This window comes from Drosophila santomea, unplaced genomic scaffold (assembly GCF_016746245.2).
Source record: "Drosophila santomea strain STO CAGO 1482 unplaced genomic scaffold, Prin_Dsan_1.1 Segkk84_quiver_pilon_scaf, whole genome shotgun sequence".
Classification (NCBI taxonomy): Eukaryota; Metazoa; Arthropoda; class Insecta; order Diptera; family Drosophilidae; genus Drosophila; species Drosophila santomea.
This window is the reverse complement of record NW_025319020.1, coordinates 17824-37620: the sequence shown is the minus strand read 5'-3', so window position 1 is coordinate 37620 and position 19797 is coordinate 17824. Positions and strand designations below refer to the sequence as shown.

The window sequence follows — 19797 nt, the reverse complement described above, 5'->3', positions numbered from 1 at the left end:
GTTTTCAGTTTTCCATGATCGCAATTCTTTGTCATTGTATTGATTGCTTCCTTTGTGCTAAATTTGATAGCATGTTCTGGTTGCAATCCTTCATCTATATATGAAGATTCAAGAGACTTGCGTAGGTTTTCAATTTGATTTGTAAATTGTGTGACTGTTTTACCTTTTTGGTATACATTTGCCATTTTTGCTCTTACTACGTCCGTTCTTTCTCCTACGACCACTTCTTCTAATTTCCTGATTATGGCATCAATTGTGACTTCATTCTGTACTCTATAGAGTGTTGTTCCGATTATTTTCGATTTAATCACTTCAATGGCAATAGCTTCATGTGGTCCCTTAGTCAGGTTATCCAACTTGATTGCCGTGATAAATCTACGCAAATTGATCTTTTTACCGTCAAATTCCGGAATCGCCGTTGAAATGTCTTTTATGTATGCGCTCTGGGCAGTTGCTTCGTCCACCATGATGACAGATTTTGTTTCTGTTTCTTCTATGTCTGACTCAGCCAATTCTTCCTCCGTCAATTCAGCTAGTGTTAATATAGCTGGAATTGTAAAGTTGTTCAAGTCTTCGTCTTCTATTTCTGTTTCTGGTTGTTCGTCCGATTCTATTTTTATTGGCGAATTTAAAATGGTTGGTATTGATATATCCAAACCAAGTTTCAATTTTACAGATAACAAGTTCGTTCTAAGTTTTATGAGAACTTTTTATACCTGAGACCAATGATCTGGATTTAGTCTTTCCTTGTTATCATACACTAGTACTCGTGCTTCGTTGAAGGAATTTACCAGAATATTTGCATGTTTCTTTATTGTCGGTCCTAGAATAGGTCTATTTTGTGACAAACATTTATGCGATATTTCAAATTCGTTTCTTATTCTTGTTATGTTTTTACATAACTTGATCCATTCTGATGGGTTGTAGGGGGATGCTGTCCTGGAATTTTCCAAATATGCTGAAATAGAAACACTCTAAGAAAAGCGAACACTTTTCGCAATTGCGCCGGCGCGACCGGACGTATGTTTATTCGGCGAAATTTTTACACTGGTGCTTATTCTAATTAGTTAGGCTCTCCCAAGCGCAGCGAAGACTCCTTGGAGACTCTGTGGTGAAGAGCGGGAGAGCGTAAGAGGGAGCGGAGAGCGGGTGACAGTCCAAACCCCGTAACTTGGACATTCCCCCCCTTGCAATCACTGGGGTTGCAACATAGCCATCCCACGGCTGCAGGCACCGGACACGATCCACCCAAAAACAGTTTTCTGAGCGACCGGCATTCCCTCGTCGAAGGTCAGGAATCCGGATTGGATAACCTTTGGATAAACATCTGCTCCTAAGACCATGGAGACGGTAGCAGGCCGATGGAACCGGTCATCAGCCAGCGTGATGTCCCGGAACTTGGACACCACTGTGTCGCTCAATGCCCGGACAGGTGTGCGGATCCGCACACTGGGCTCGATCTTGAGCACGACCTCCAGCTTAGTGTTCGCGTCGATCCTGGAGCGAATCGTCGTCGTGCAGACCTTTTCGTCACCAACATTGGTCATCGGAATCGTAAAGGCTGACGCTAACGAAGCGTCAATGCAGCTCATGGGGGTGCACGGATCGATAAGTGCTGCGGTCTCGAAGGTCTTCGTCCCGGTCTCCAACTTGACCAGCGCTGTCGGAAGGATGTTCACGCTGTGGCGTTGCAGCAGCGACGAGAGCGATGGGCCTGGCGTGGTCGATTCCGGGCGTCGTGGCGGTGAACTCCTACGCTGAGTTGGCGGATTTTGCCGGCGGGAACGTTGGGACGAGGCCGAAGCTGCTTGCCGGACGCGAGCGCGCTTGCGACCGCGACAACGAGCTAACCTGCTCGTGCATGTGGAGCAGCGTGTGGTGGGATCGGTCGCACTTCTTGCAACGCTGAACGGACCGGCGTAATCCATGCCAGTATACGTGAACGATCGGAAGAATGATGCTCTTTCTTTGGGCAGGACACCCATCAGTTGGCTTTGCAACCGCTTTTTGAGGATCACACATACTTTGCACGAATTTACTACTGCTTTCATCAGGTTCTTAATTCTCGGAATCCAGTATTTCGACCGGATGAGGCGCACCATTAACTGGTAACCACCATGGAGAGTTATGCGATGAGTGAAATTCGCAAGGAGGCGAGAAAGCAGGCAGTTATACGGAAGAATCACTGGATGCCGTTCATTGTATTGAAGGCTTTCGGAAGCCGCCACACGGCCGCACGCCCTGATCAGTCCGTGCGGATCTAGAAACGGGTTCATGCTTAGGATGGCACTTGGACTTGGCACTGGACGCTTTTCACTTAGGCAGTGATATTCCACAGAGAATTCTCTGCGCTGAGTGTTCGAAATTAGGAACCGCTCTGCGGCGGCGATTTCAGTGGCCAGCAAATGCACATCAGATGGAGATGTCTGCTTCCTGCACCGCTGAATGAAGCGTTGAACATAAGCAAGGACCCGTAGAGCTTTCTCAAGCTTGGAGAAACGTGCCAACAGTTCTTCTGAAGGAGCTTTTGCGAGATGGACTTTCAGAGCACGCTTCTCCAGGTCGGTCACCGGAGCGTTGTCGACCTAAGTTGGCCATTGGATGCGTGGATTTTGCAACCAAGTCGGTCCGTGCCACCATAACTGGCTATCGGCTAGATCTTGGAGGGAAACTCCTCTACTTGGCAGGTCTGCTGGATTATGCTCAGATTGAACATGAGACCAATTCTCTGTTTTTGTGGCCTGGGCGATCTTCGTCACCCTATTGGCTACAAATGTTATCCACTGGCACGCTGGCTTGCTTAACCATGCAAGCACTATCGTGGAGTCCGTCCAACAGTAAAGTTCGGAGTTTCGGAAAGCAATAACGCTCCGCACAACTCCAGTCTTGGGAGCGAAACCGTTTTGACTGGTGCTACCCGGGTTTTCGCGGTTAGGAGTTGCACCATAATGGTGCTGCCCACTTCTACGCGGACATATATTGCCGCCCCATAAGCCTTTTGCGATGCATCGCAACAGCCATGACGCTCGACCTTGAAATCAGGATAAAACGATAGCCAGCGTGGAATGCGTATCTGCTCTAATACCGAATAACTTTGAAGAAAATTAAGCCATCGCTGAAAATGCTCATTTGGAATGTTTTCGTCCCACCCAAGCTCCTGCAGCCAAATCTCCTGCATGAAAATTTTAGCTCGAACGATAAACGGGGCTAACCAGCCTGCAGGGTCGAACAATTTGGCAATTTGGGACAGGACTTGGCGTTTTGTAAAGGACGTTTCAATAGCCAACTCTGGCGGGACGAAGAAGAATTCGTCGGAGGTTGCCTTGCAGCGAATACCGAGGGTTTTGGCAGTGCTTTCTGCATCGATCTCGAGAAAATCAGTATTTAATAGATGATTGCTCTGAATGGCCGGAATTCAGAGCGTCTCGGAGCTCTTCCACCATGAGCTGAGCTTGTTCCGTTGAGTCCGCTCCGGCTAGAACATCATTCACATACATGAAATTTCGAATGACATTGCTAGCTTTTGGATGGCTGAGTTCTACGTCAGCTGCTAGCTGCTGCAGTACTCGGATGGCCAGGAAAGTCGCGCAATTGACTCCAAAGGTTACTGTTTTCAATTCGAAATCTATGATTTCCCCTCTATTGTTACGGAAAAGTATTCGCTGGAATGGATTGTGTTTCGGATCTACTCGGAAATAGCGCCACTTCAGAATTTGAATGGTTAAGTCGGACTGTAAGACAGAGCCAGCATGAAGGATATCATTTAAACTGGTACCATTCGATGAAGGGCTGGAGGCATTGAATACTACACGGAGTTTAGTAGTTACGCTTTCCGGTTTTAAGACGGCGTGATGTGTTAGATAATAGGCGTTGCAGTCATGGGTAGGGAGAACTTGTCGCATGTGCTTTAAGTCGAGATATTCCTGGATCACCGAATCGTATCTCGCTTTCAAGGCCTCATCTCTTTTTAGACGCTGCTCATTTCTTAAGAACTGAGCCAACGCGAAAGACCTAGAATGCCCCAGCCCGGAACCGATATGTTCTGGGTCGCGAAAAGGCAGAGTAACGACATATTTGCCGCACTCGTTTCTCGTGGTCATTTGAAGGAAATTCTTCTCGCACATGGAATCGGATTCTTTTACCAACTTTGTTGGTATATTCTCCACCTCCCAAAATTTTGTGAGTAGTTTGTCCAGTGAATTATCGTACGCGTGGGAGATCTGTGCCGAAAATGGTCTCTTGCCCCAAGAGAGAGCCACAGATGTTGGTTTTTGCTCCACTTAGAAGCACCGAAGGCAGAATGTCGGCTCCGATAAGGACATCTATTTGTGCGCTCTCATAGAATTTTGGATCCGCCAGTGGAAAATCGGGAAGATCCCGAAGGAAATTTTTCGGAATCGGGTAGGAAGGCAGATTTCCGGCTAGTTGAGGGAGGACATAGGCCGTCGTCTCCAACTGCAACGCGGGCCTAGTCGGAGATCGGATGGTGAAACTGCAGAGCTTCTTGGACTGAGCTGCTACTGTTTGGTTTAAGCCTGAGACTTGAGCTTGAACCACCTGGAACGGCAATCTAATTAGATTGAACAGTCGCTCGGTTATGAATGTTGCCTCTGATATGGAGTCGATCAGGGCGCGTGCCTTAAAGTTAGTGCCCAGATGGGAAATATTGATCAATATTGAATATTGAAGGGCTTGAATTGCTGGAAAAGTGGTTGTTTCGGTGCAACAACGTGTGATGCCGGCCACGGCAAGTAAAACAATTGTGCGTGCTTTTGCACTCACGAAGCTGATGTCCCTTTGCAAAGCAGTTTAAGCATAAGTGCTTCCGTTTAATGTAGGCTGACCGGTCGTCAACCGACATTTGGAGAAAACGCGGACATACACGGACAGGATGGTTTTCCTTGTTGCACAAGTCGCAACTTTTCGATTTTGAAGCCACTTTCGTCTCATAGGAATTTAGTTTTCTAGAGGGCCCACTTGAGTTCATCGCTTTGGAGTGCGACTGACTTGGTACGGACGGTCTCACATCATCGATGGCCTCTAGGGTTCGATGACGTTCTGTGAGGAAGGTGTTCAGCTCTGCCCATGTCGGGATGTCGGCTTTCTTATGGAGCGACTGCTCCCATAAGGAGAGAGTTATCTTCGGGAGCTTGGATGAACACAGATATACCAGCAGGCAGTCCCAGTTCTCAGTGTTGATGCCTGACAGTTCTAAGGCAGTCAAGCAACCTTGAACAGTACTTTGCAGTACCTTCAAGGCCGCCCCAGATTCCTGTGGTATCGACTGCACATTAAACAGTATTTTCAATTGACTGTTTACCAACAATCGTTTATTTTCGAAACTCTCTATTATGTTTTGCTCGATTTTATCAACGAGCTGGGCAACACACCTTTCATAGACTGAATAGCAATAACTGTATTTAGCCCTGAGAATAGGCATGTTGCCTGCTGACACAAGGCACTCTGAGCAGAGGTCGAATTCCTTTTCAACCTTGTCCCATAGGGTTCGTACTTGGTCGCGACGGACGCTAAGCATCGTGACGGTTGGAGCTGCGGATTCCGGAGTGTTAACCTGAGCCTCAAATTCGCTTAAGCGGTCAGAAACCGAAATGAATTTGGCTAGCGCTAGATCGGAAGCAGCCATATTTTTAGCTGTTTGCTGTACTGTGGCTTTGGATGGAGTGGCACAGTCGTCGGAAATCTGGGCAGGCGTTTTCACCGAAATGCTTGGGATTCTTGGACTCTTGGGCCCTTGTGGTGAAAAAATAGACCTGGGTTTGTCCGCGGACAATTTCTTCTTATCGTCCCCGATGGGCATAATCGAAGAAATACGAAATGGAAGGGAAGCGGTTTTGGAGCCCGGTCACACTTTTGAAAATGTAGACAGATTCCTCAGACTGCACTTAATAAATTTAAGCTTGCCGCCGTCAACGAAGTAAAACAGCGGAAAAGACCGTATAGGATGTAATGGGTGAGAAAGTGGTGTAAAATTTACGAAGTGGAAACGCCGTAGTTTCGACTAATTGGACAGGTGACTCGGAGTGAACAGCGAATTGTATAAATGACCTGTGATTTATGGTAATTAGGTCCACCTGATTTACGGTTGGAACACTTGGAATGTGGAACACGGTGAAATAAAATGTTTATTAGAACGAACAAAATTTTATTTTTTTGTTTACAACTGGAAACGGAGAAAATGGAATGTGGAATTGGAGTCTTTTCTCCGCGTTGTAAGTACTTCTAAAACAAATAAAAATTAATATCCAAGCAATACAGGAAAAAATATTTGTCGGGTGAACGACTTGTATTTGGCGGTCGTATTATTTATTTATGGATGAAAAAAAAAATTTTTTTCTCTTTGAGTTTTTTTTTAAATTTTTTGAAAATTTAAATAAAAATAATTTAATAAATATTGAAAAAATTTATTTGTTATAAAAAGAGAAAAAACCGCTTTTAATTTATTGCTCGGAAATTAATTTGGAAATTTACGGAAAAAATTGATGGAAAACAAAACGCCTTTTCCGCGTCGGCACTTGGAATAAATTTTATTTGTGCTTTGGATTTGCCGACGGGAAACAATTTACACTGTGGTTTATGTTTAAAAGGAATGCAGATAATATGCGCAATGTATGTCGGTAATATATGTGGATATAATATATGTTGAAGTAATATATGTAATATATATGGATGTAGTATATGTAGATGTAATATATGCAATGTATATGGATGTAGTATATGTTGATGTAATATATGTTGATGTAATATATGTAATATATATGGACGTAGTATATGTTGATGTAATATATATATGGAACTGGCGGGTAAATGTTTAAATAATATTTTATTTGGAACGGCCAGAGGGTATGTGTTGTTTATTTCGTTGTTGTATTCTTCGATAGCAAAGCAAATTGTATTAAGTGGACTGCGGAGTTAAAGCAAAAATGTGTTGCGAAAAGAATTTGGCTTGCGTTGGACACAGTGAAACGAGAACAGAATTTTTGCCACTTTTGGCAGAGCTTTGGACTTAGAAATTTTCACTGAACTTGGCACAAATTATTTTAACTTTTTCACATTTGGAATTTTGCACTTTTCGGACTGGATGAATATTTAAATATATTCTGAAATTTGGACTTAGAAATTTTCACGAATGAGGGTGAAAGGAGAACGGTGAGTAATATGGCGGCGCGCGAAAGAATAATTAAGTACTTTTCTTTAATTGCCTTTTGTCGGAGAAATCCGTTTGATTTGACAATAAATCTTACAGCAAATTGAACGAAAATGGATTTTCGAACCTCTTGCTGCAGACCGGCAATTAAAAGGAATAGAAATTTCGTACTTATCTTATAATTTGTTTGCTGGTGGACAAACTTGAAAATCTAGGTGATCTGGCTCGAATGGATCAAAAAACAAGAGAGAACGCTATAGTCGAGTTCCCCGACTATCTGATACCCGTTACTCAGCTAGTGGAAGGGAGAAGGAGAGTCTTAAACACAGTTTTTGGCGGTTTGTAGGCGTTATAGTGGGCGTGGCAGAAAGTTTTTTGGCAGATCGGTAGAAATTTACAAGACTAATACAAAAATGAAAAAATATCAAAACATTTTTCAAAAGTGTGGGCGTAGCAGCTTTGGGCGGTTTGTGGGCGTTATAGTGGGCGTGGCAGAAAGTTTTTTGGCAAATCGATAGAAATTTAGAAGACTAATACAAAAATGAAAAAATATCAAAACATTTTTCAAAAGTGTGGGCGTGGCAGTTTTGGGCGGTTTGTGGGCGTTAGAGTGGGCGTGGCAACATGAATCGACAAACTTGCGCTGCTTCTATGTCTCTGGAGTCTGTATGCTTAATCTCAACTTTCTAGCTTTTGTAGTTCCTGAGATCACAGCGTTCATACGGACGGACAGACAGACGGACAGACGGACAGACGGACAGACGGACAGACGGACATGGTCATATCGACTCGGCTATTGGTCCTGATCAAGAATATATATACTTTATATGGTCGGAAACGCTTCCTTCTGCCTGTTACATACTTTTCAACGAATCTAGTATACCCTTTTACTCTACGAGCAACGGGTATAATGATGGGTTGTAGGGGGCTGCTGTCCTGGAATTTTCCAAATATGCTGAAATAGAAACACTCGAAGAAAAGCGAACACTAGACTTTTCGCAATTGCGCGGGTGCGACCGGGCGTATGTTTATTCGGCGAAATTAGTTTTTACACTGGGGGCTATTCTAATTAGTTAGGCTCTCCCAAGCGCAGCGGAGACTCCTTGGAGACTCTGTGGTGAAGAGCGGGAGAGCGTAAGAGGGAGCGGAGAGCGGGTGACAGTCCAAACCCCGTAACTTGGACACATTCCATACTATTTTGAATATTCATACTTGTTGGTATATACATATTTATATACTCATTTTTTTCTTTTTTTTTTTAAGATTTTTTTTATTTTTTTTTTTTTTTTTATAAAATATATATTTTTTTTTTATAGCTTATTTTTTTTGTCAAAACCCTGTCTAGATTGTTCGCCCTACTCATATATCTTCTTTTCAATATTTTATTATGCTTTATGTACACCGTCAGAATGAACCGGGCCACACTGGTAATTGTCAAAATTAGGAGTAAAACCCACAGTGCTTGAATATCTTCTGTCTGATCCACTATTTTGACGTTGTTCACGACATTAGCCGTGTTGTCTGTGGTCTGACTATCGTCAGATCCGAACCAACCCATAGTTGTTAATTGAACGATTATTTTTTTTTATTTAATTTTGTTTAGAAATTGTATATTGCTATTATTTCTTTCTACACGTGTGCCTGTCCAAGAAAAAGTTAGTTAGAGGGCATGTGTACGGTTTACAATGTTTTGCTCTATATAATTCAATACCGTACACATGTTTTTAGTAAAAGCCTAACAGAGATTAGTATTTTTCAAGCAGCGTTTTCACGCATCGGCTTGAGGTATTTATTCTTTATATTAAGGCAGATTGGGGCATTGGTATTAAATACAGCCTCAACTGCGTTATTGCGCACCACTGCACAATTTGGCTTCAATCGCTTCCAGATTTTTGTTTTGTTTGGTTTTTTCTTCCTCCGTAGTTGCCGTCTTTATAAGGTCCTTTATTAACCTCCTTTGTTGAAGCAGCTTGATCCTTTTGCCGCTTATTTTCTTCTTTATTTTCGGTTTTGGTTGTCTTCTTGCCCTATACTCAGCTAATGTGAGTGGGCGTGGTCCATCGTTTGGACACACCTCTAGTGCATCTAGTGCGTCCCTTTGCTCGATAGGAGCAGACTCCTCCAGTTTGCTGCTGCTGTTGTCGTCCGGGTTTGATCAATTATGGTGTTATATTTCTTCTGGTATGGTCATCGCACAAGTTTGTTTTTGTATTTTTATTTTCAAAATATTTGCCGTGTATTTAACACTTTGATAGCATTTAATGTCACAATTTTTTTTCAATGGTCACTGTTCGCATTTTAACTTTTATATATTTCCTTTTTTTTTGTTGTTGGCCATGTGACCATGTTTTTATGTTTTTAATATAACTTTTATTAAAAGAGATATTCAGTTGGATATCCAGTATATTTGTAACTTCTGTTAAGACTGATTAAGATTCAATTAAGACATGTTGAAGACTCTTTGACGACTGCTTGTACTTGGTCTTGAAGAGTCCAAGCTAGCCAAATGCAATCCATCTGCGCCGGCAGAGAGGCCGTCGGTAGAGACGTTGCTTTGCTCTTATGTACTTAACTTTGGCAGCGAGAGCGCCGCTGTCTAAGAGAGTCATGTGCACATAAAGATCGAGCAGTCGCGCATGCTAATTATGCCGACTCTGCACTTCTGGTCTGAATAGCATTCTTGTGTGGTCAGATTGCTGAGCACTCAAGATATGCCTGGGAACTGAAAAGTCTTAAATAAACATTGTTGCAAAAGTGCTACAATGTGATTGTTCCCAATGTTGTGATTTGATACAGTGCTTATTCGATATATTACAAAAGTTCTATACGAATATAGAGACATTCAGCACAAGGAATGCGAAAATTTGACCTTCACCAGTACTATTAAACATGTCATTCAGACTCAGCATGAGGATCCAGTTTACCGTAAACCCTATAAGTACCCCCAAAGTGTTGACCAAGAAGTCAACAAAAAAATAAAAGAAATGATAGAACAAGGGATCGTTCGCAAATCGAAGTACCCTTATTGTTCTCCTATTTGGGTGGTCCCCAAGAAGGCAGACACCTCTGGGAAACAAAAATGTAGGTTGGCAGTTGATTACAGGAATCTGAACGAGATAACTGTTAATGACATTCCTCGAATGTATGAGATATTGCATAAATTGGGTAGATGCCAATATCTTACCACCATTGATCTAGCTAAGGGCTTTCACCAAATCCAGATGGACCAAAAAAATTTATTGCAAAAACTGTTTTTTTAACAAAGCATGGGCATTACGAATATACACGTATGCCTTTTGGCCTAAAGAATGCTCCAGCTACTTTTCAGAGATGTATAAATAATCTTTTGGAAGATTTGATCTACAAAGGTTTTGTCGCGGATCGAATATTGTTATCGATAGGCTAGTTAGTATTTTTAAGAAGTCCGAATGAGGAAGGATTTGTAAGCCCATATGTGTCTGGGCACATTGTTTTTCGCCATTGTAAATTGCCGGAAAATTAAGCTTTCATTGTCGTTTAAGAGTTGGAGGACACACTGCGGTGAGCTAATAAGTTAAGTTAGTTGCAATTGTGAAACATTGAAGTCTTCCAGAATAAAACGTGTTCTACTACCACGGATTAGTCTGCCCTTTCTTTCGGGAACCAATGCGTGGGGTAGCCGTTTAAGGCAACTCCATGTGACGAACGACGACAGCCTTTTATTCGCAATCCTAGGGCGACTGCAGGGGCAACTTGCGCTGGAAAGACGGTTTAGACGGCCAGCTAGAGAGTTGCCGGAGCTGGAGTGACGGTTTAGACGGCCAGCAAGGAGGATTTGTGTGAGCGCAGCCAGCGCTACGTACCGGCAGAGGAGTCGCAGCCAACGACATAGAGGGACGCAGCCAGCGTCGAACGCCGATGCGAACGGGTCGCAGCCAGCGACAAGGAGACGCAAGAAGCGTCATTTGTGGAGACCGCAGCCAGCGGTCAGAAGGCGCAAAAGAGCGCCAAGCATCCGTGGCCGCAGCCAGCGGCACGAGGCGTCAGAGACGCCATTTTGGACGCGTAGAGGCGCCGCCATTTTGGACGCGCAGAGGCGCCGCCATATTGGACGCGCAGAGGCGCCGCCATTTTGGAGCTGGGAAAGATGCAGCATTCCCCCAGGAAGAGTGCCCGGCTGAACAGAGGAGAAGCCACCCCTATAACAACAGTGAGTCAGCAGCCAGCCAGTAGTGGAGCAGAAACTCGGACGCGGGTGAACATCACGGCGGCGTCGATTCCTTGCCCGGCCACTACGGTGACTACAGTAGCCTCCCAACCTAGAAGTACTGCTGTCACAGCTGCGAGTTCAGTACTGGAAGTGAACCAGCCCCTCGCGTTGGAACTCATGGAGAGGATCGCAGCGTTGGAGAGGGAGCTGGAGAAGGCTAGATCCCTGGAAAGTGTGAGCACCGCCAATTGCGCGCCAATCGCAGTTGGCGCCAACAGTGGAGCGTCGGGGCGGCCGCCATTTTGGAGCGACCAGCCAATACCCACATCTAACGGAGAGGCCTTACATAACGGGGTCGGGTCGGTGCCATACAACGGTGACGGTGCGAGCGGTGCGGCATGCACGCTGCCGCCATCTTCGAGTGGACCGCCATTGCTAACTACTAGCAACTATTTTGTGGAGCCGCTGTGTGCAACAGGCATTGCGCAGCCAGCGCATGGACTCGTGCTACCGAGCGTGAGCATCCACAATGCGACAACAGCACTTGTCGGATCCTACGCCGCGACGACGCCGAGTGGAATCCAGGGAGCATATGGGCCAAGGAAGCTTCCGGACTTGCCTATATTTGGAGGGCAGCCAGAGGAGTGGCCGATCTTCAGCTGTGCGTTCGTGGAGACGACCCGAGCGTACAACTGCACGGACCTGGAGAACAACCAGAGGTTGTTGAAGGCGCTGAAGAATGAAGCGCGCGAGGCAGTGAAGGCGCTATTGATTCATCCAGGAAATGTCAGCGCCGTGATGGAGCAGCTGGGCTTTAGGTTCGGACGACCGGAGCAGCTTATACGCAGCCAGCTCAACAACGTGCGAGAGGTGCAGCCAATTTCGGAGCACAATTTGGCGAAGATCATTCCCTTCGCAACCCGAGTGAGTAACCTCGCGGCTTTCTTGCAGTCAGCGAAGGCGGAGCAGCACCTGGGGAACCCAACCCTCATGGAGGAGCTTGTGGCCAAGCTGCCAATGAGCAAGCGAGTGGACTGGGCCAGGCATGCTGCAACGATTGCGCCCTTTCCCACTGTAGTCCACTTCAGCGCGTGGCTACAGGAGTACGCAAACGTGGTGTGCACGGTTTTGGACGTCGAGGGAAAGGAGCCGAGGCGTCGACTTCTACATGCAAGCGTCAACCATAATGAATGCGATCAACAGAATGATCGGCATGGAGGTTGTCCCATCTGTGGAGGACAGCATGGAATATTAAACTGCAGAGAATTTATTGGAGCCTCGCCACAGGAAAGGTGGAGCAATGTGAAGAGGCATCGGCTCTGCTTCAAATGCCTGCGAAGCGGGCACACGGCTAGATCCTGCTATACGCAAGGTGAGTGCCAGATTAATGGATGCCGAAGGGAGCATCACCGTCTGCTACATGGTGCGGACGAGGAGCGAAGGCCGCTGCAGCAAGGTGGCTTCAGACGCCACGAAGGGAACCAGCAGCCAGCAGTTTCCAGACGCAGCCCAGCCAGGGACCAGGAGAGGAACCAGCAGCCAGCAGTTTCCAGACGCAGCCCGGCCAGGGACCAGGAGAGGAACCGGCAGCCAGCCGCTCCCAGCAACAGCCTGGAGAGAGGAGCTCCGCGTGAAGCGGGAACGCCCATGCAGAGGAATTTGAGCTGCGTTGACGCCGAAGGAGGCCGTCTACTGTTCCGTATACTGCCGGTTACGCTGTACGGAGCGGGGCGAGAGGTGGATACGTATGCGCTCCTAGATGAGGGTTCCTCCGTCACGATGATCGATGACGAGCTACGAAAGGATCTTGGAGTGCAAGGAGAGCGTCGGCAGCTAAATATCCAATGGTTTGGAGGTAAGGCAACCAGAGAGCCTACCAACGTGGTGAGTCTGAAGATAAGTGGAGTTGGAAAGCCCACTCGCCATGTATTGAAAAACGTTTATGCCGTTTCGAATTTGAGTTTGCCGATGCAGACATTGAGCCGACGAGATGTCCAGGGCGTGCACAGGGATGCGCGTCTGCCGATGAAGCCTTACAGCAACGTGGCGCCGAAGCTGCTCATCGGCCTGGATCACGGACATCTGGGGTTGCCATTTAGGACGAGGCGGTTCGCTCGAGAGGGACCGTATGCGGCCGCAACCGAGCTGGGCTGGGTTGTGTTTGGGCCTGTAAGTGGGCAACCGACCACGCCGTCACCGAGGTCCTGCCTACTTGCCGTGTCAGTGGATGACGCGATGGAAAAGATGGTGGAGGACTACTTCGACATGGAGAACTTTGGAGTGAAGCACGCGCCGCCGGTCGCAGCCAGCGACGATGTTCGGGCCCAAAGGATACTCGAAGACACCACGGTGAAAGTGGGGCGTCGCTACCAGACGGGATTACTCTGGAAGGACGACCACGTTGTGCTGCCACAGAGCTATGAGATGGCGTACAGGAGGCTGGTCAACGTCGAGAAGAAGATGAAGCGCAACAAGCCGTTGGCGCAGGAATACGATCGGATTATAAAGGATTACGTATCTAAAGGATACGCGAGGAGGCTGCAGCCGGAGGAGGTCGCGGTAAGGAGCGATCGCCTATGGTATTTGCCACATTTTGGTGTCGAAAACCCAAACAAGCCCGGCAAGGTACGGCTTGTGTTTGATGCTGCAGCCAAAGTTGGAGGAACCTCGCTAAATTCGGAGCTGGACAAAGGGCCTCAGCACTATAAGCCTTTGCCGGCTGTGCTCTTTCATTTCAGAGAGGGAGCCGTCGGAGTCTGCGGTGACATCAAGGAGATGTTCCACCAAGTGCTGATCCGACCCGAGGATAGATGTTCCCAACGATTCCTCTGGAGAGATGGCGACGACGAGAGAGATCCGGATGTCTACGAGATGAACGTAATGACGTTTGGAGCAGCCTGCTCGCCGAGCGCTGCGCATTACGTGAAGACTATGAATGCCCTGAAGTATCGGGATTCGGATCCGAGAGCGGTCAAGGCCATCACCGACTACCATTATGTCGATGACTACGTGGACAGTTTCGCTACAGAGAGCGAGGCTATCAGCGTATCTACCCGAGTGAAGGAGATACACAAGGATGCTGGATTCGAATTATGCAAGTTTTCATCCAGCTCACCCACCGTGGAGACGGCTTTAGGACCTGGTCGAGTCAAGAGCGTCGGATGGGGTGAGGCTGAAGAGAAGATCCTCGGAATGCGTTGGCAAGTAGCAACAGATGACTTCAGATTCAACGTGGAGTATCATCGAGTGCCAAGCAGCGTCCTGAGTGGAGATCGAGTCCCTACGAAGAGGGAATATTTGAGCCTGGTGATGTCAACGTTCGATCCCCTGGGATTCCTGTGCTGCCTCATGGTTACAGCGAAGCTGCTGCTGCGAGAGATTTGGAGGCAGAAGATCCAGTGGGACGAACCACTACCGGAGGAGTTAAGCAAAGCCTTTGCGATTTGGCGCAAAAAGATGGACACCGTGGGACAGTTCCGATGTCCGCGCCATTATTTTGGGCGTGGAGCAGTCCGGGCCGTAGAGTTGCACGTCTTCGTGGATGCTAGTCAGGCAGCATTCGCGGCGGTGGCCTATTGGAGGGTCACATATGAGGACGACGACGTGCAGGTGAGCTTCGTGAGTGCGAAGACGAAGTGTGCCCCCATGAGAACGATGACGATCCCACGGCTGGAGCTGCAGGCAGCAGTTCTTGGAACCAGGCTGATGAACACTGTCAAGGAGGAGCACAGTGTGGTCATCACGGACCTGGTGTTATGGACGGACTCTAAGACGGTGCTGAGATGGATCGGCAGCACCCACCGCCGGTATAAGCAGTTTGTTGGCAACCGAGTGGCGGAGATTTTGGAGTCGTCGAAGGTTTCCCAATGGAGATGGGTGCCTACAGCCGACAATGCGGCTGATGATGCGACGCGGTCGCAGAAAGGAGTCGACCTTAGCCAGGAATCAAGGTGGCTAAGAGGACCTGCATTTTTGAGGCAGCCAGGAGCCAGCTGGCCGGGGCCTGAGGAAGGAACTGAGCGTGTTCCAGATGCCCCTGATGAAGAAGAGATGCCCTGTGAGTTTGCATTAGTTGCGGCAGACGATTTTGTTATTCCGTTTCAGAGATTCTCGAGCTTCAGTCGCCTGGTGAGGACCACAGCCTGGGTCCTACGGTTTGCGCGATGGTGCCGCAAACAGCGAAACGAACTCGAGGAATACGGCCTTACTGCAGCAGAATGCAAGGCCGCGGAGAACCTGTTGGTCAGACAGGCACAATTGGAGTCGTTCCCCGACGAGATGAGGTCGGCGGAAACTGGACAGGACGTCGCTAGATCGAGCGACATTCGAGGGTTGGTGCCCTACCTAGACGAGGACGGGATTCTGCGAGCTTACGGCAGAATTGATGCCGCACTGTGCATCCCGTACAGTGCGAGGAGGCCCGTATTACTGTCACACAGGCACAGTCTGACAGACCTGATTGTGAGGGACTTCCACGCCAGGATGAAGCATCAAAATGTGGATGCTACGATTGCGGAGATCCGGACAAAGTTCTGGGTCACAAAGATGAGGCGTATGATGCGGAGAGTCATCTCATCGTGCAACGAGTGCAAGTTGCAGCGAGCGCGGCCGATGCCGCCGATAATGGGACCCCATCCGGAAGACAGACTGGATGCGGGTGGATGGCCATTCAAATACACAGGACTGGACTACTTTGGGCCACTGCTGGTGACTGTGTCCCGTCACAAGGAAAAGCGTTGGGTCGCCTTGTTTACGTGTTTGACGACAAGGGCGATTCACCTGGAGCTGGCGCATGACCTGTCGACGGATTCCTGCATAATTGCAATCAGGAACTTCGTCTGCCGTAGAGGGCCAGTATATAGACTGCGCAGCGATAACGGCAAGAACTTCGTGGGAGCTGACAGGGAAGCCAGGCGCTTCGGTGACGTATTCGAGATGGAGAAGCTTCAGAGTGAGTTGTCAAGCAGAAGCATTGAATGGGTTTTTAATTGTCCAGCGAACCCGTCTGAGGGCGGAGTTTGGGAGCGCATGGTGCAGTGCGTCAAGAGAGTACTGCGTCATACCCTGAAGGAAGTTGCGCCGAGGGACCATGTATTGGAGAGTTTCCTGATTGAGGCGGAGAATATTGTAAACTCGCGTCCGCTCACCCACTTGCCTGTGGATGCGGACCAGGAGGCGCCGTTGACGCCAAACGATCTACTCAAGGGAGTAGCCAATCTGCCGGATACGCCTGGATTGGATGCGGAGCTGCCCAAGGAGGGTTCTACGAGGAAGCAGTGGAGGATTGCTCGCCTGCTACGAGACCGTTTCTGGAGGAGGTGGGTCATGGAGTACCTGCCTACGCTTGTGCGCCGCGAGAAGTGGTGCCGCCGAACGGAGCCCATCCACCAGGGTGATATGGTCTTCGTCTGCGATCCTGCCTTGGCCCGACGAGAGTGGCGCAAGGGCATCGTGGAGGAGATCTACAGCGGAGCTGATGGAGTCGTCAGACGCGCTAAGGTGCGCGTGAACGACAACGGCCTATCTAGGACAATGATGCGACCCGTCTCTAAACTTGCAGTTTTGGATTTGAGTGAAGCGGTTCTTCACGGGGTCGGGGATGTCGCGGATCGAATATTGTTATCGATAGGCTAGTTAGTATTTTTAAGAAGTCCGAATGAGGAAGGATTTGTAAGCCCATATGTGTCTGGGCACATTGTTTTTCGCCATTGTAAATTGCCGGAAAATTAAGCTTTCATTGTCGTTTAAGAGTTGGAGGACACACTGCGGTGAGCTAATAAGTTAAGTTAGTTGCAATTGTGAAACATTGAAGTCTTCCAGAATAAAACGTGTTCTACTACCACGGATTAGTCTGCCCTTTCTTTCGGGAACCAATGCGTGGGGTAGCCGTTTAAGGCAACTCCATGTGACGAACGACGACAGGTTTATTTTTAGTCTATTTGGACGATATTATTTTTTACTCCACTTCATTGGAGGAACATATTTTATCTCTAAAGAAAGTCTTTGAGAAACTGAGAGACGCCAACTTGAAGTTGCAGCTAGACAAATGTGAATTAATAAAAAAAGAAACTGAATTCCTGGGATATATTGTCACAGCAAATGGTATTAAACCAAACCCAAACAAAACTAATGCAATCAAAAATTTTCCGTTACCTAAGACACCTAAACAGATAAAATCATTTTTGGGATTATGTGGGTTCTATCGCAAGTTCATTCCTAACTTTGCCAAGATAGTTAAACGCATGACTCTCAAACTTAAGAAAGGTGCTGTAATAGATATTAAATGTAAAGACTACATCGAATCATTTGAAAGACTAAAGGTTTTGATAACTTCAGATCCGATATTAATCTACACCGATTTTTCGAAGCCCTTTTCTCTTACAACCGACGCGAGTAATGTAGCTATTAGTGCAGTGCTATCAGAGAACCATAAGCCCGTTTGTTATGCCAGCAGAACGCTGAACGAACACGAAATCAACTATGCCACCATTGAAAAAGAATTGTTAGCTATAGTTTGGGCGACAAAATATTTCAGGTCATACTTATTCGGCAGGCCATTTGAAATAATGAGTGATCACAAGCCATTGGTATGGCTGAATAATATCAAAGAGCCGAACATGAAATTACAAAGGTGGAAAATAAAACTTAATGAATTCGATTATAAAATAAAATATCTTCCAGGCAAAGAAAACTATGTCACGCAGACGCAACTATACATAGTGCTAATGAAGATAATTTAAATTATATATCCATAACGAAGAGACCAATCAATTTCTTCTCTAGACAAATAGAGATAGAAAAAGGCGACAGTGACACAACAAGTGTAAGCCACTACTTTTAAAAACTAAAGATTAAAATTCTCTATAATGAAATGACACTTGAACTTGCCAAAACCCACATTAAGGAATATGTGTACACCAAGAAAAGCGCAATTTACTTCCCTTATGATGAGGATTTTCTGATCTTCCAGAAGGCATTTACCGAAATCATAAGCCCTAACAATTTTACAAAACTATTGAGATGTACCACGAAGCTAATTGATATACTAACTTATGCGGAATTTAAGGATTTAATCCTAAAAAGACATAAGGAAGCTTTACATCCAGGCATAGAAAAAACCATTAATTGGTTTAAAGAAAAATACTATTACCCAGATAGTCAAAAGCTAATTCAAAATATTATCAACGAAGGCGAAATCTGTAATCTGGCAAAAACAGAACATAGAGACACTAAATTGACATTTGAAACAACACCAGAAATATTTAACACTGTAACGAACTAATTTTCTTGTTTCTGCTCGCTACGAATTGCAACGGCTAGCTCAGAGAGTTTGTTTGTTCGTCCAACCAAATTTATGATTTGTGTGATTGCCCGACCAAGGAGAAGACAGAGTCTCAGATTTAAATCAACTTTATTTAGCGTCACTTGCTGAACAGAATTCGGTGACCCTCGCCGTCGGATGCGAGTCGTTGCTCTTTCGTCGTCCTTCCTTCGTGTGCCTGAGTCGCTTCCGATGGGGAATCCGCACCGGCTCGCCTGGGGCTTAGGATGTTATGGCCGACCACTGACTCCACCGTCCCTTCCTGCGTAGGCCAGGCACTTGTCGCCCTTGCCGACGGATAACCTGCGAGCTCGACCAGGGCTTAGGATGTTATTGGGCAGGGTGTATCGTCCGTGAGTTAAGCTAGCGCTCCTCTCCGAACCACCGTCGCGACCACTGACTCCACCGTCCCTTTTCTGACCACGCTAGGTCTTGGTGTTCGCTCGTCCTTCGCTGATCTGTACTTGCAGAGATCCACTCGGGATGCTCGCTTGACGCACTTGTGTTTCCGCTGCTTCACTGTCACTCGGTATTGACTGATCGCCCGTGTGGCGTACTTTCGCTGACTTCCGTGTACTTCGCGTAAAGGCGCCGTCCTTTATATCGGCTGCGAGAATCCCGTTATTTCCCCTTTTGCACATGGCTCGCTCGGGTACAAGGTCCAAACATGTCCCGTTAGTTCACGGTGCGTCCTCTTTGTGCCTGTCCAAAGTCCGCACCGTTACCGTATGACCTCTACTCCCTTTGCGGGTTTGAGTCCAAGGTCCAGCGCGTTACCATTATTTCACGGTCTCTCCGCTTTGCCGGGGTCCAAGGTCCATTATTTCCCGTTTGACCTGACCGCCCTTGACTCCTCTCGCATTCCAGCCGTCTTCGCTGTTGCTACGCCGATCTCCTGCACCCGGATTTGTGGGGAGTTTTAAGACTCCTCACATCTCCTCCTTTCTTCGGAAGTATTTGAAAAGTATATTGCTTCCGGCGGTCCTCTGATTTTGTTCCTCCTTGCATAGGCAACTTCCTCGATCTCCTCTCGTCGACCCTGCGCCCTTCGTTCTCAGCCTGGCAGTCGCAGCTCATTAGACCCCGTCGTTCAGCGTCTTGACTTGGCATCTTGAACATACT

The 19797-nt window shown here is 47.1% G+C and overlaps 1 protein-coding gene across 4 annotated transcripts; it reads left to right on the top strand.

Moving 5' to 3' along the window:
* The first annotated feature begins 10546 nt into the window (after positions 1 to 10546).
* On the top strand, positions 10547 to 17276 carry LOC120457848. Of its 4 annotated transcripts, XM_044006859.1 has the most exons (4): positions 10547 to 10705; positions 10758 to 16961; positions 17020 to 17122; positions 17167 to 17268. In XM_044006859.1, the coding sequence occupies exons 2-3, from the start codon at positions 11292 to 11294 to the stop codon at positions 17026 to 17028; spliced, it is 5679 nt and encodes a 1892-aa protein (XP_043862794.1). In that variant the 5' UTR covers positions 10547 to 10705; positions 10758 to 11291; the 3' UTR covers positions 17029 to 17122; positions 17167 to 17268. The 4 variants fall into 4 exon arrangements, with proteins under 4 accessions (XP_043862794.1, XP_043862792.1, XP_043862791.1 ...); XM_044006857.1 differs by having other exon boundaries at positions 10758 to 17122; positions 17175 to 17276; XM_044006856.1 differs by having other exon boundaries at positions 10758 to 17122.
* Positions 17277 to 19797: the final 2521 nt, after the last annotated feature.